Below are 12,429 nucleotides of genomic sequence, written 5' to 3' on the forward strand. Positions count from 1 at the left end.
AGCTATAAATAGTGAAATCCAAACCATTTGTTTCTCTCTCTCTGATAGCACATAATAAATGTGTTCAAAACCTTGAGCTGTGGGCTGTGTTTAGACGTAGATATGCTTTTCTGATGAAATAATTATATACTGTAATCAATAACATGGTTGAAGCTAAGGCTGGCATAGCCAAGTTGAAAAGTGACAGGGTATACTTAATCAATACTGGAGCCTCTCCCAGCACTGCCAGTAGGCCAGTTCTCTCACCTGCTCTCAGAAGCCCCTTACCTCCCAACCCTGTTTTATGTTATTTGCTGTCCTAAGCAATTTTCCCTCACTATTTTTCTCCCTGATCTAATAGTAAATATTTACAAATGGATGAGGGAGTATACTTGGCACTAGAGCCTGAATAAAGAAAAAGCATGCATGTTTTATTGGAACACTGAAAAGAACATCTTATACACTATTGTAACAAAACTTTCTTTAGGAAAATACTAGTAAGACTGCACTATTAACTCTGTATACACCTATACAAATTGGATTCTTTAGTAGTTTTATTGAAATATAATCCACACATTACAATTCACCTACTTAAAGTGCACAATTCAATGTTTTTTTTTGGTATATTGTTAATTTTTAAACTTGTGATAAATATATACATAAAATTTGCCATTTTCACCATTTTAAAGTATACAATTCAGTGGTGTTAATTACATTCATGATGTTCTACAAGCATCACCACCTACTTCCAAATCTTTTTAATATCTGTACAATTTATATACAGAAAAAATGTAACTGTTGGTCCTTTATAAGTTCTTACTGACTAGAGCACACATATCCAGGTATATAATATACCCAATTTGTACTCTTCTTTCTCTTTTTATAACTAATACTTTTCTTCTCTTTATAATTCCTGTAATTTTCTTTTGTTTTTGTTTTGTCTGTGGCTAACCTGTACCTAGAACTCTGTGGTTGGAACTAGCAGAGAAGGGTGCAGTTCTCTGCCTGAGCTAGTGTGTGAAGGTAGAACATTCTCTTTCAATGAATTTCATAGCATGGAGACATCTCATTAAATTCCTTGCACATGTAATCATTTCTGCTGACTATATAGTTAATAAGTACTTCAGGTAAGAGCCAATATTCATTTTCATTTTGCTTTAACTGTGGAATATGTCTGTTTACATTTACATAGGATTTTCCTCAGTATCTAAGACTCAGTGTTTGAAGACATGTGATGAAAACCATCCCAATGATATCAAATCATGGGATTTATAATTCTCCATATACTCCTTTATTTCTGAAAATCAAGTGGTGACTTTTCTGAGTCTATGGCCCACCTTAGACATTTAGATTTAAAGAAATGGATAGTGGCTCTGAAGTTTCATGATAACACGTCACTACAGTGGTGTCTTAGAGGCCCTTTTTCCCTTCTCACAAGCCTGGGGGTCCTACTTGAGTTGAGTACTTAGTCATATTTGTTGCATGCCTCCCATCGAGCCCTGTGTGCTGCTGGAATGTGTCGACAGATGTGAACTGGCATGCTTCACTGGCCAAATGCAGTGCATTCTCTGCTCCTTCTTCCTCTCCCCACCTTTGATTGGCATGTGATAACACACATCATTTCCTCATTATCTTGAACAAATACTTCTATCCCATGTACTTCAATTCCCAGATGTTCTGTGATATCTCCTTATACCCTAGAATTGCTTGTCTCACTGTGCTATTTAAGAGTATAACGTTGACAAGCTAGGTTAGGTTAAAATAATTGTAGATGCGAGATTCTTTGAAAAACATATTGCTAACTTGAAAAACACATCGTCATTGAATGTTTGCTTTTAAGAATCTTTATGAATGGTAAGTAAAATAGCAATCCCTAAAGCATAACCACTTTCTCCCCTTTGCCTGCTCCAACCCTGGTGGTGGATGTTGTTTCTTAAAGAGGGATAAGTAAATAGTTCTAGTGTAAGTAAAAAATGAACTAGGATTCAGACATTATGGACACCATGTACCTCATACCCTTACAGTCACTCAAGAGTGAGGAAGAACAATTTTAAGTCTAAAACTTTTAAGAAGGCCTGATTTATTTTTTAATTTATCGTTATTGTTGAAAATATTACATATGTCCTCCTTTTTTCCCCACTGACCCCCTCCACCTGGTACCCCCCTCACCCAGGCCTTCACCATACTGTTACCTGTGTCCATGGGTTATGTATATTATCTCCTAAGCAAAATGATTCTTCCCATTTACTTCTTACTCAGACTCATGCATTATCCTGATTTGCAAGTTATCCGTGGGTCAGGCTTCATTGCTCTCTGCTTAACACCTCTAAGGGCAGCTCTGTGATGGAAGGCACTGCCGCTGACCAGGGCTTTGCCCTTCTCCTCCAGATGCAGCACCTGAGGTCCACTGTGATGCTTAGCCCATCCCCTCACGCATTGGATCTGCAGCTTCTCCAGCAGCAAGCCTGTCCGATGGTGCCCAGGGAGCAGTTTCTGCAGCTTCAACACCAGCTGCTGCAGGCAGAAAGGATAAACCAGCGCCTGCAGGAGGAACCTGAAAACAGAACCTCTGAAACCAACACACCACAGGTAGGAGGCTTTTTCCCCTTCATTAGAAGCTCAGATCACCTCATTTAATTTTACCTGTTTATTTGAAGTTATACCAGTTGAAAGTGGAGCTAAAGAATGTAAATCTTCTGTTGGAGATTACACCTTGCCTGTATTACAAATCCACTGAAGTGCAGCGCCTTTTTTGTTCTGTTTTGTTCAGTGCTGCTTTTGAGTGCTCAGCTTCTCAGCTGGGTAATTAAGTGTTCTGAGTCTCTTTTGCACATTCATAATTGATGAAGTATCAGGATCACTTGCACATAGTGAACAATTGACCTAATATTCTTCTCTGATGCCAAAATATTACAGAATTCAAGTGCAACTCTAGGATACGCATTACTAACAAAGCTTCCTGGGTTTTCTTGGTCAGAGGGGTGCAGCCTGCTGATTCCATGGAATTCACAGCTGGGGACTTCTCACAACTAACAAAGTTGAATGTGCAGTCAGTGACTCTTTAGATGACATAGTTCACTTAGAGTTTTTCCAACTACATTATATAAAAAATTATTTTTAAGATAGTAAAGATCTTCCCCTTCCCTTTCAATTAGCATTATCCCAGCTCACCACCAGGCACAATCTTATATCACCTAGATTTTCAAATAGTTATTTCTCTTCATTTATAATCACCCCTTTCCAGAAGTCTCTTAACTCTTTGGTCTTGCACATTTAGTTTATTAAGAATTAGAAATAAAATTTAAAATACTCAGTTTATAGAATTCTAAATTAATTCTTTCTGGTTTGGATGCTTTTCTACTTTCAAATACTTTGCTTCTCAGTTAACATTTGATAAGGAGTTTCCCAACTCTTTTTCCGTAACCCCCTCAAAGTGGCTTTGCAAAGTCACATTAACACTATAATTATACATTAGAGCAGTTGTCTTTTCCTCTCCGAATATATATCTATGCTTTGTCATGTACTTCTGTCATCTATTCTTGCCAACAAAACCGTAACAAATTTTTTTCTTTTGTGCTTTAAAATCCATGTTTTTATACTACACTCCACTTCAATTAAATATTAAAATTAAATTCTTGAATAAAAACTGTGATGGTGAGGTATTAGATGCTTTAACTCTTCATTACAGAGTTGAATTATAAAACCTTGACCTCAGATTTACTGGACATTTCAAACCAATGATTAGGCTAAGACTCTTCTCACTGCTTTCTCAAACACAGCATTTCCAAAGCATGCTCTTCCCGACCCAGCCACCAAGGTTTAAAAATAAATATCCCATTACTCTAATTACTTCAGGATTAGGTAGACAAAAAAGGTTACAATTTTTATACTAAAAAAAAATCTCTCCAGTCAGACGGCAGGGTGGACTGCTTATTGCTCTCACTAGGATGCCACTACTGGTTCTCCTGTTTCTGTAACGGAGCTGACACTAATTTTAAGAATATTATTAGAATCTGCATGTTGTCTCTGGTGCATGGAGTGATGTGATTTCTTCTCTCTTTGTGTTGCTTTGCTTGCATATGTGGTGTTAATGTGTGTGCTTTAAAAAACTGTATGCATTATAAATGTGTGAATTTAGATTCCCCCCAAAAAAACATATTCTGGACATCAGGGTGAAGTGTACCACTTGCCTTCTTTCTCTAGGCCTTGCTACCGGAGCAGCGAGCAGTGCATGCAGATTCCTACAGAAGGATTGGGCACCTGTGAAAACTGGGCTGCTATTGATGGCATTTCTTACCATGGCAGATACTCAAATGCACACACCCACACACCACTCATACCACACAAACACAGAGACATAAGCTGAGGAATGTTTTGGAATCAAGTGCTCTTTTAAATTATTATTATTATTATTATTATTACGCCTTTGCAGTATTCTGTCTCTTATTTATTTATGTAGAAATGACAAATTTTGTGAATCAAATTCACAAATTTCAGCTTGTTACAAATCATTTTATTTATACCATTTAAAGAGTGGATTTGAGATTCTTTTGAAAGGATGTGTTCTATATATTTTCTCATTCCATATGTTGTAACTATTTTTAATAAAAGGTACTACTTTTATATATGGAATTTGAAGAAAAGCAGGGTTTATTTATACTGTTTTGTATAAGATGTACAGTACTTTTCTGACAGGAAAAAGGAAAATTTTGATGAAACAATAAAATGAATTTTAAATATGACTGCCTTTGTTTTTCCTCTTTCCCCATTCTTTTGCCCATGCTCCATGTTCTTTGAATTAATTAACTGTTTTCTGTTTGTTTAGTTTAGTAATCTTGAAGGCAAATAGAAATCAGGCACTTTCTATTTTTAGTTTGAATTTTTAAAAAGCTATTATATCTTAAAATATAGGATTTTTTTTTAAAGCTGGATGCTCTCAAAGTCTGATTTCTTAAAATTCACTTTCTACATTATGCTTTTGCCTACTATGATTTTTATCTTCAAATCAATCACATGGTTTAGTTGTTCCTTTTATTTTTTGAGGAGATACTCTTAATTAATAACCAAACAAATGTTGGCTTTCAACTCATGTTTGGTCATTCTGCGTGCTTTTTAAAGGATGCCTTTTTGAGAATATTTTTAAAGGCTGGTTATGCCATCAGCCACTAACACCTGCTTAACATTTGAAGAACCTTTTAAAATCTGAAACTCCTTATGTGAACATTTTGGAGGACTGTGGGGAGGGGCAGTCAATTGTACTCTAAATCTCTCTCCAGAGCCTACATATTTCTTGATCTGTCACTGTTGCTTGAGGAGAGGAGAAGCCAGGGCTCTTTTGCTGCCCTATTTTATCTAGGAGTTGTTTGTGGGGAGAAGATTCTTCATTTTAAATCTGTTCAGATGATAAACCCACCCTCCAGTCCAGATGTTTGCTTCACATTGACAAGTCAAACTGGAAACAGATGAGTAGAATAAGTGGGAAGAGGCTGATTATCACTAACCTCCCCAGTAATCAGCCATGTCGAAGGAAAAACAGACATGCATATTGCAAGCCGATTGGAGATGTTAGACAACCCTGAATACACTCAGTTTTTGTTTTGTTGTTAAGAGGCCCACAGTATTGCAAAGACCCAAATCACAGATGGAAGGTTAATATCCAACTTTTAATTTACTTGAGATCCCTATTTTACAAAAAGTGCACACAAGTATTAAATTATGGGTTTTAAGAATTTTGCTTTATCTCAGGGGAAGATGGTAACACAGGTAAGATTCTTTTTTTATCTTTGATTCTTTCTCTGATAGGATTAGTTTTCTAACATGCACAACCCATGCAGTGTTCAGAACTCCCATTTCATAAGAAATCCACCCTTCCTGTTACAGAGGCAAACAGTTGCTCTCCTTTCTCTAGACATCTTATGGGGAAAATAGACTACTAATGTTTTCATTTCAGTGTGGCATGATTTTCAAATGAGAATACTTTTTTCCCCCCTTCAGGAAAACCAGGAACAACTGGTAACTGCCATGGAGGAACGAATGATGGAAGTTGAACAGAAATTGAAATTGGTGAAAAGGCTTCTTCAGGAGAAAGTGAATCAGCTCAAAGAACAAGTGAGCCTCCCAGGTCATCTCTACCCGCCCACTTTACATTCCACTTTTAACTCCAGTTTTACATTCCTTTATTGCCATTAACTTAACTGTTGTCTAATAAAGGCAAATTCTACTATGAATGTATATAAGAATTTAGGATTCATATTCCCCTATATCCCTTCAAAAATATGAATTCTGTATACCATGTTGCTTTTTTCCGAAGCTCTTTTAAGGCCTATGTTTGTCCACAATTTTTAAAATGTGTATTTGCTAACAGTGACTCACAGATTTTATTTTTTTTTTTACCCAAGACAGGAAGTATTCCTACTTAAATAAACAGAAAGTATATTTTGTTTAAAAATTGGAGGATAATATATAGAACTTTAGCTTTCCTGTTTGCAACAGCCAGGACAACCTCAAAAAATACCTTATGCTTATAACCAGACTCAAAAGGCTATGCTTTGAATTAGAATGCAGACCCTGAACTCCAAGATCACCAAGCAGCCTGAACCTTTTCACCTTCTGGTGGCAGGTATGGCCTCTGTGTTTAGAAATTATATGTACATCCACTGAAGAGACATGCAACAAGGACTAGTTTCTAGGAAAGTTTGAGATGAACTGGTAGGGGTTAACCAAAAAATGTTGGTTAGGCAGGAGAAAGTTGCCCAACATTGTTTTCTGGATACATAACATTAGGAAGAATAATCCCAAGAGAGGGTCTTAATGCAGAGGTAGACAGGAGCTTTCCTTTGTCCTTTATCTTAATACACAGAATGAAAAGAAAAAGTCCTGCAAAATAAGCATTTATTGATTCAACCCTTTAATTAATTTATTCAATACATAGTTACTATGTGCCAGGTACTGTTCTAAGCACTAGGGATACAGAAGTGAACAAAACAATATCTCTGCCTACATGTAGTGTAGTTCACCTACAAAGTACTGAGCATATGGCCAGTAGTAGTTTCAAAAATAAATAAAACGGTGTCCACTCTATTTTCAGTAGAAGGGAACACAAAAGGAATACTTGACGCAACCCAGGGAGTTTAAAGAAAGTTTCCTAAAGACCTCAAATCTAGTATTGTGGGTTGAGTAAGATTTTAAGAGGTGAAGAAATGTGGGAAGGGCATTCTAGGCTATGGAAACATCATGGAACTATGACAACATATGGGGTGTGGACATCTGCAAACACTTTGGCATTAATAGTTTGGCACAACACTGTCCAGGGAGAAGCAGGAGAAGAAACTAGAGAGATGGGGAGGAGCTGGCAGTAGAGGGCCTTACATGCTGAGTCATGGAGTTTGAATTTCATTCTTTAGATGATAAAGAACCATCAAAGTGTCTTTTAATGGGAGGGAGGGAAAAAATTGTATTAGAACAGTTCAATAGAGAGTAGGTTACTATGTTACACTCATCCGTCATCTAGCTTCTGGGCCTCATCCTTGCCCTATGAAATGTTAATAAATTAATTAGCCACTCTTTAGTCCCTTCAGCCTTTATACTTTTAGATGTCCTGCTTGAAATTGGGTGTAAATTAGGAGTTAAAGGTGTAATGAGGGAAGATGGATTAGAAAATATTAACAGAAGCAATAATAAAATTATCCCAAGGCTGCTGACAAGTTTTCCACCCTAACCTAGACTATATGTTCTAACCATAATTATTAGAATATATCTTCTGTACAAGGCTCTATGCAAGAGAGGAGGAGTTAAGGAAAATCTTATCTCTTTGTTATAACACATGAGCCACATTTTAAAATAATCAGTAGGTTGAAGTTATGAATGGGAAGCTCAAGCATCTACTGTTAAGAACAGAGTTAAACACAGTTCACACCCTAAAACTCAGAAATTTTGTTATAAATTATAATATTTTTAGAGAATAAATAATACCCAATTTATTTAGGTGGAAAACACTTTCATTTTTAACCTTCAAATATCAATTTGTTCTTTTTATTAGTGACTTCTACAAACATTATGCAAAGTAACAGCTTGACATAAGTGGATTTGCTCCACTTGTACCTCTGATGCCAGTCTGATATTAAAGCTGTATTTTAAAATAAAAGAAAATAATTGATAGAACCTATTTGCCTTTATAAACAACTGTCCTTATGTCAGACTTTAAAAGAATTACAGAAATGGAGTCAAGATGTTTCTGATTCTGTTTCTAGCTCTGCAAGAATACGAAAGCAGATGCAATGGTGAAGGATTTGTATGTTGAAAATGCCCAATTGTTGAAAGCTCTGGAAATGACTGAACAGCGACAAAAAACAGCCGAGAAGAAAAATTACCTCCTAGAAGAGAAGATTGCCAGCCTCAGCAATATAGTCAGGAATCTGACACCAGCACCATTGATTTCTACCCCTCCCTTGAGGTCATAGCAAAGCCAAAGGATACATTCATGTTTGTGCACTTTACTGAAATGGATGGAACATTTCAGTAGGTTCTCTCAACCTTTTTTTTTAATATAAAAAACCTTGAATGGCTTCAAGTTAAGCCTAACCTAAAACTGTCAACAACAAAATTGGAGTTTCCATTTATTGTAATGAGTTTTTCAAAATAGACTTTAATGGGAATTGCAAACAAATATTCACATATTTCACTGTTTGAAGTATTCTCAAGTCTTGAATTTTTAAATATTTTAGGAGCCACTAAGAAGGTAGATATTAACAACAATTCAAGAACCTTAAAACCCCAGTTTTGAATGAGTTTTTTAAAATAATTATTAAATTCCAGATATTTTAAGTTTGAGATCTAATTAATTTTGTTGTTTTGATCTTTATTTTAAGCCAAATATATGCCTTCTTAACATTTAAGGCATATATTTGGCTTAAAATATGGGAAAGTAATTCTGTTTCTAATAGTTTCATTTTTTGAATTAATTGGTAGACTCTGCCTGCTAACAGCAACTGGCTCAATAACCACTGAAGTCAAAAAAGCCAGAGTCCATAGAGCTCTATCTTCTACCACCTATGACAGTATTATCACTCTTGATGTATTATAGATATAAAACTGATTTACTCAACTGCACTGTTAACTAATGTTAAAACTTTACTTTCTTTAAACAGTCTTTTTTCCCCTTCTTATAAGCTTCATTTCATTTGGGAGCTTGTCTCCTAAAAAAAAAAAAAAAAAAAAAAAATGGATAAGGCCACATCCTTAAAGCATTTGAACTATAGGGAAGGCACTGGACAAACCACTTTGGAGAACAGCTACTTGAAAGAAAGATAAGCACACCATGTGGGTTTCAATCTCCCCAAAGTCTTAGAATTCATGAAATTACCTATGCGGTTGCCTCAAGAACTCAGGGAATGATACTTTAAACTGTCTTTCTGACATAACATAGGGCCTCTTTAAGAATTTAAAATGTAAATATCACGTGAACATATTTATTTGTCTTATATTAAGAGCCATATTGGGATTTTTGTTTCTGTACTTTTAGTGAATATAATCTGGGGGGGGGGGGGGATTGGTTTTAATTTATAGAATAGTTATTATTATTTCTTGTTTGTTTAAATAGTTAAACATTTCCACACTTCTTCCTCCTCTACACCTCAAATCTGATAAGAATTTCTTACTGTGATAAGCACTGGCGTAAAGAAGTGCCAAATAGGATTTCCCATTCAGCCTCAAGACCAGAATTTTGTAGAACAGTAAACATTGTAGACTGGATAACTTTTTGCCCCCCAAGTAAATCTGTGTTGTAGCCAACATCAGCCAGCAGTTGATGGAAGACTTTATTAGCTGTAGAACGCTAACAAAGCTCATCACAATCACCTATTTGTTTTTGTGGAAGAGCAATTAGATAAGAAATATTCACTTGGATGTATCCCAGGAAAACCAACCCATTGATTTACAAGAGGTATAACAGCAAAAGCAGACACTGCTTTATGGGCAGGAACAAAAGATGAAGCAAACTGCCTAAGAAGTCATATGTTAGAAACTCAATCACAACACAACAATTTGCATCAAGGAACTTTAGAGTTCCTCCAGGCCTAACCATCTACTATTAGTCCCGCCTGCCAACACAGGAGTCCTCACTATAAGAGTCCTGACAAGGCATGGGAGTTCACACTCATGAAGCAAACCTTTGCATTTTTAGACAGCTTTTATCAGAAAATCCTGATTTCCTCCGGGACAAAGAATTTTAATCCTTCCGTATAATTATACCTCAAAGCATCTGATATCTGCCTTCCCTCATCTTTCTTTTCCAGGGCAAACATTACTAGTAAATGCAACTACTTTTACCGCATTGAATTTAACAGAATCTTTTTCACTTTTAAAACTGGGGTTAGACCTTGGCTAAGGTCATAAATAAACTAAGTATCTGTGGTATGCTTATGTGATACACTTCAAGTTACTCAAGGTTATTGCCATCAGAAATGAACACCAAGCATACTTCTCAAATAGCTGACATAGCATGCGATCACATGTTGTATTTTAATTTTTACATTATGAAAAGTGTAGGTTAATTTGTTTATTTCTTACAAATCTGTATTTATATGTATATAAAATGCTTTACAATGAATGTGAATGTGACTTTCTGGAAAGTTTTAGACTACATTTAGGATCCCTTTATCCAAAATCAAAATGCTGCTCCAATGAAAGTATATTTAACCAACATCTAGGTGCTTAATTTCTTACTTTACTGCATTTTTGAAATTGGAAAAAAAGATCAACATGAGAAATACATAGCTACCTTAATTAATACATTTGTGCAGCAGTTTATTTTTGTAAAGTAGATTAGAATGAGAATTTAACTGGCAATTTATAGTGTAGCTTATGGCTTTTTAAAAGACCTTTTAAGGAGATTAAACTGTTAAAATGTTTAGATTTTGCTTTTAAACTTTATAATAGCACTCTTTAAAATCACAAGTTGTATATTATTTTATAGACATTTATAGCTGCTTGTTTGTTAAAAGCACTTTTTCTTGATTTCCTAAGAACAGTTATTTAAATTAAGTCCTAGATCAGTGGTTCTCAAGCTTGGCTGCACATTAGAATCACCTGGGAATCTTTTTAAAATCCTGAGGCCCAGAAATCGGGATTTTAAAAAGATTCCCAGGTGATTCTAATGTGCAGCCAAGGTTGAGAACCACTGTCCTAGATGATGGGATCTTCATTTCAAGAAAAGAAAATCAGGTTTGCCTTAGTGATAATAACACATTGCACTAAGAAGAGGGTAGGAAAACCTGTGTTCTGTTTCACACTCTTTTGCTTTTTAGAAGCCTGAGCTCTTAAGCTTGAATTTGTGAAGGAAGAAAAGTAGAAGGGGAAGGAAGGGTAGAACCACCATAGTATTTTATTTATTTTTCTAAAATTCTTAATAAACTCAGATTTTAAAAACTATTTTAAATGCCAATCCTCCCCAGAAGCATCAAATGCATTGATTATATATTTCATCTTAAGCATATTTTACATAAATAGATCACCAAGTCATACGCTTTAAAGGTATTGGATGAGCTGTTACAGGTCTAGTATTTCAATAATGTACCAATACCCAGGGCATGTATTACTATGAGGAACTTTTTTTTTAAAGAATGAATAAGACTTTATGGCAGATTTTAACATGTTGGAATGAATTTATTTTTTGTGATTTCTTTCTTTTTTTCTGAGTGAAGGAAAAAGAAAGGTGTTGCTACTGTCAGCATTTAAAGGTATTCCCATCAAGGGAAGACTCAGTGCTTTGTAATAAATAGTATTAAGCAAGTCTGATTTTGAACGGGTTACCTGGAATGACCATTGGAATGATATACAAGTAAACCAAAAACCAAGTCAAGGCCTAATAACCAAAACATTCCATATTTAAAACTTATTCATTATATCATGTTTGAACCTATTTGAACATCTCAGCCTCATAAAATAGTTTTGGTTTTATGGCATGTATAGCTGTTTAATAATAAATCCAAGTTAGCTTTTTGTTTCTCAGTTTTTCTGAGAGATATGTTAAGTTTATTCTTATGGGAAGACATCACTGCATGATTTAAGGAACATTGGTTTTGTGAAGGAAAACCTGAGTTCATCTAAAGCCATCTCTAGGATTCTTCTCAGATAAAGGTTAATGTGTATATCAACCTTGTATATTTCAGCTTAGCCATTCTATCTTAGAACATTTTTAATGTGAGCTTAAAATGTAAATAAATAATTTTTAAACATGGCTTTCGTTTTTTATATACCCTGAACTTTTACAAACAGTTTCAGTGTACTTATCATTGGTATTTAGAGTGAAAACATGCAAATATTGCACTAAAAATTTTGCAAATGCAGAATCTGAGTCTCTACTCCAGATCTAATAAACAGAGTATGCATTTTATAAAGATCCCCAAATGATTCATATGTGATTGAGAGCACTATTACTCCATTTCTGTCACA

General features: G+C 35.2%; 1 protein-coding gene across 8 annotated transcripts in view; it reads left to right on the top strand.

The window, feature by feature from the left end:
• Positions 1-10,392, top strand: part of NIN (ninein (GSK3B interacting protein)) — a 92,605-nt gene extending 82,213 nt beyond the window's left edge. For 3 of the 8 annotated variants that reach the window (XM_005867892.2, XM_014541004.1, XM_005867893.2), the window contains 3 exons: positions 2,368-2,568; positions 5,974-6,087; positions 8,229-10,392. In XM_005867892.2, the coding sequence (XP_005867954.1) occupies positions 2,368-2,568; positions 5,974-6,087; positions 8,229-8,438 (525 nt within the window). In that variant the 3' untranslated portion in view covers positions 8,439-10,392. Of the gene's footprint in view, positions 1-941; positions 1,003-2,367; positions 2,569-4,182; positions 4,766-5,973; positions 6,211-8,228 lie in introns of those variants that run through there. The other 5 variants (XM_005867894.2, XM_005867898.2, XM_005867895.2 and 2 more) reach the window with 5 other exon arrangements.
• The last annotated feature ends 2,037 nt before the right edge of the window (positions 10,393-12,429 follow it).

Source organism: Myotis brandtii, unplaced genomic scaffold (assembly GCF_000412655.1).
Source record: "Myotis brandtii unplaced genomic scaffold, ASM41265v1 scaffold253, whole genome shotgun sequence".
Lineage (NCBI taxonomy): Eukaryota > Metazoa > Chordata > Mammalia > Chiroptera > Vespertilionidae > Myotis > Myotis brandtii.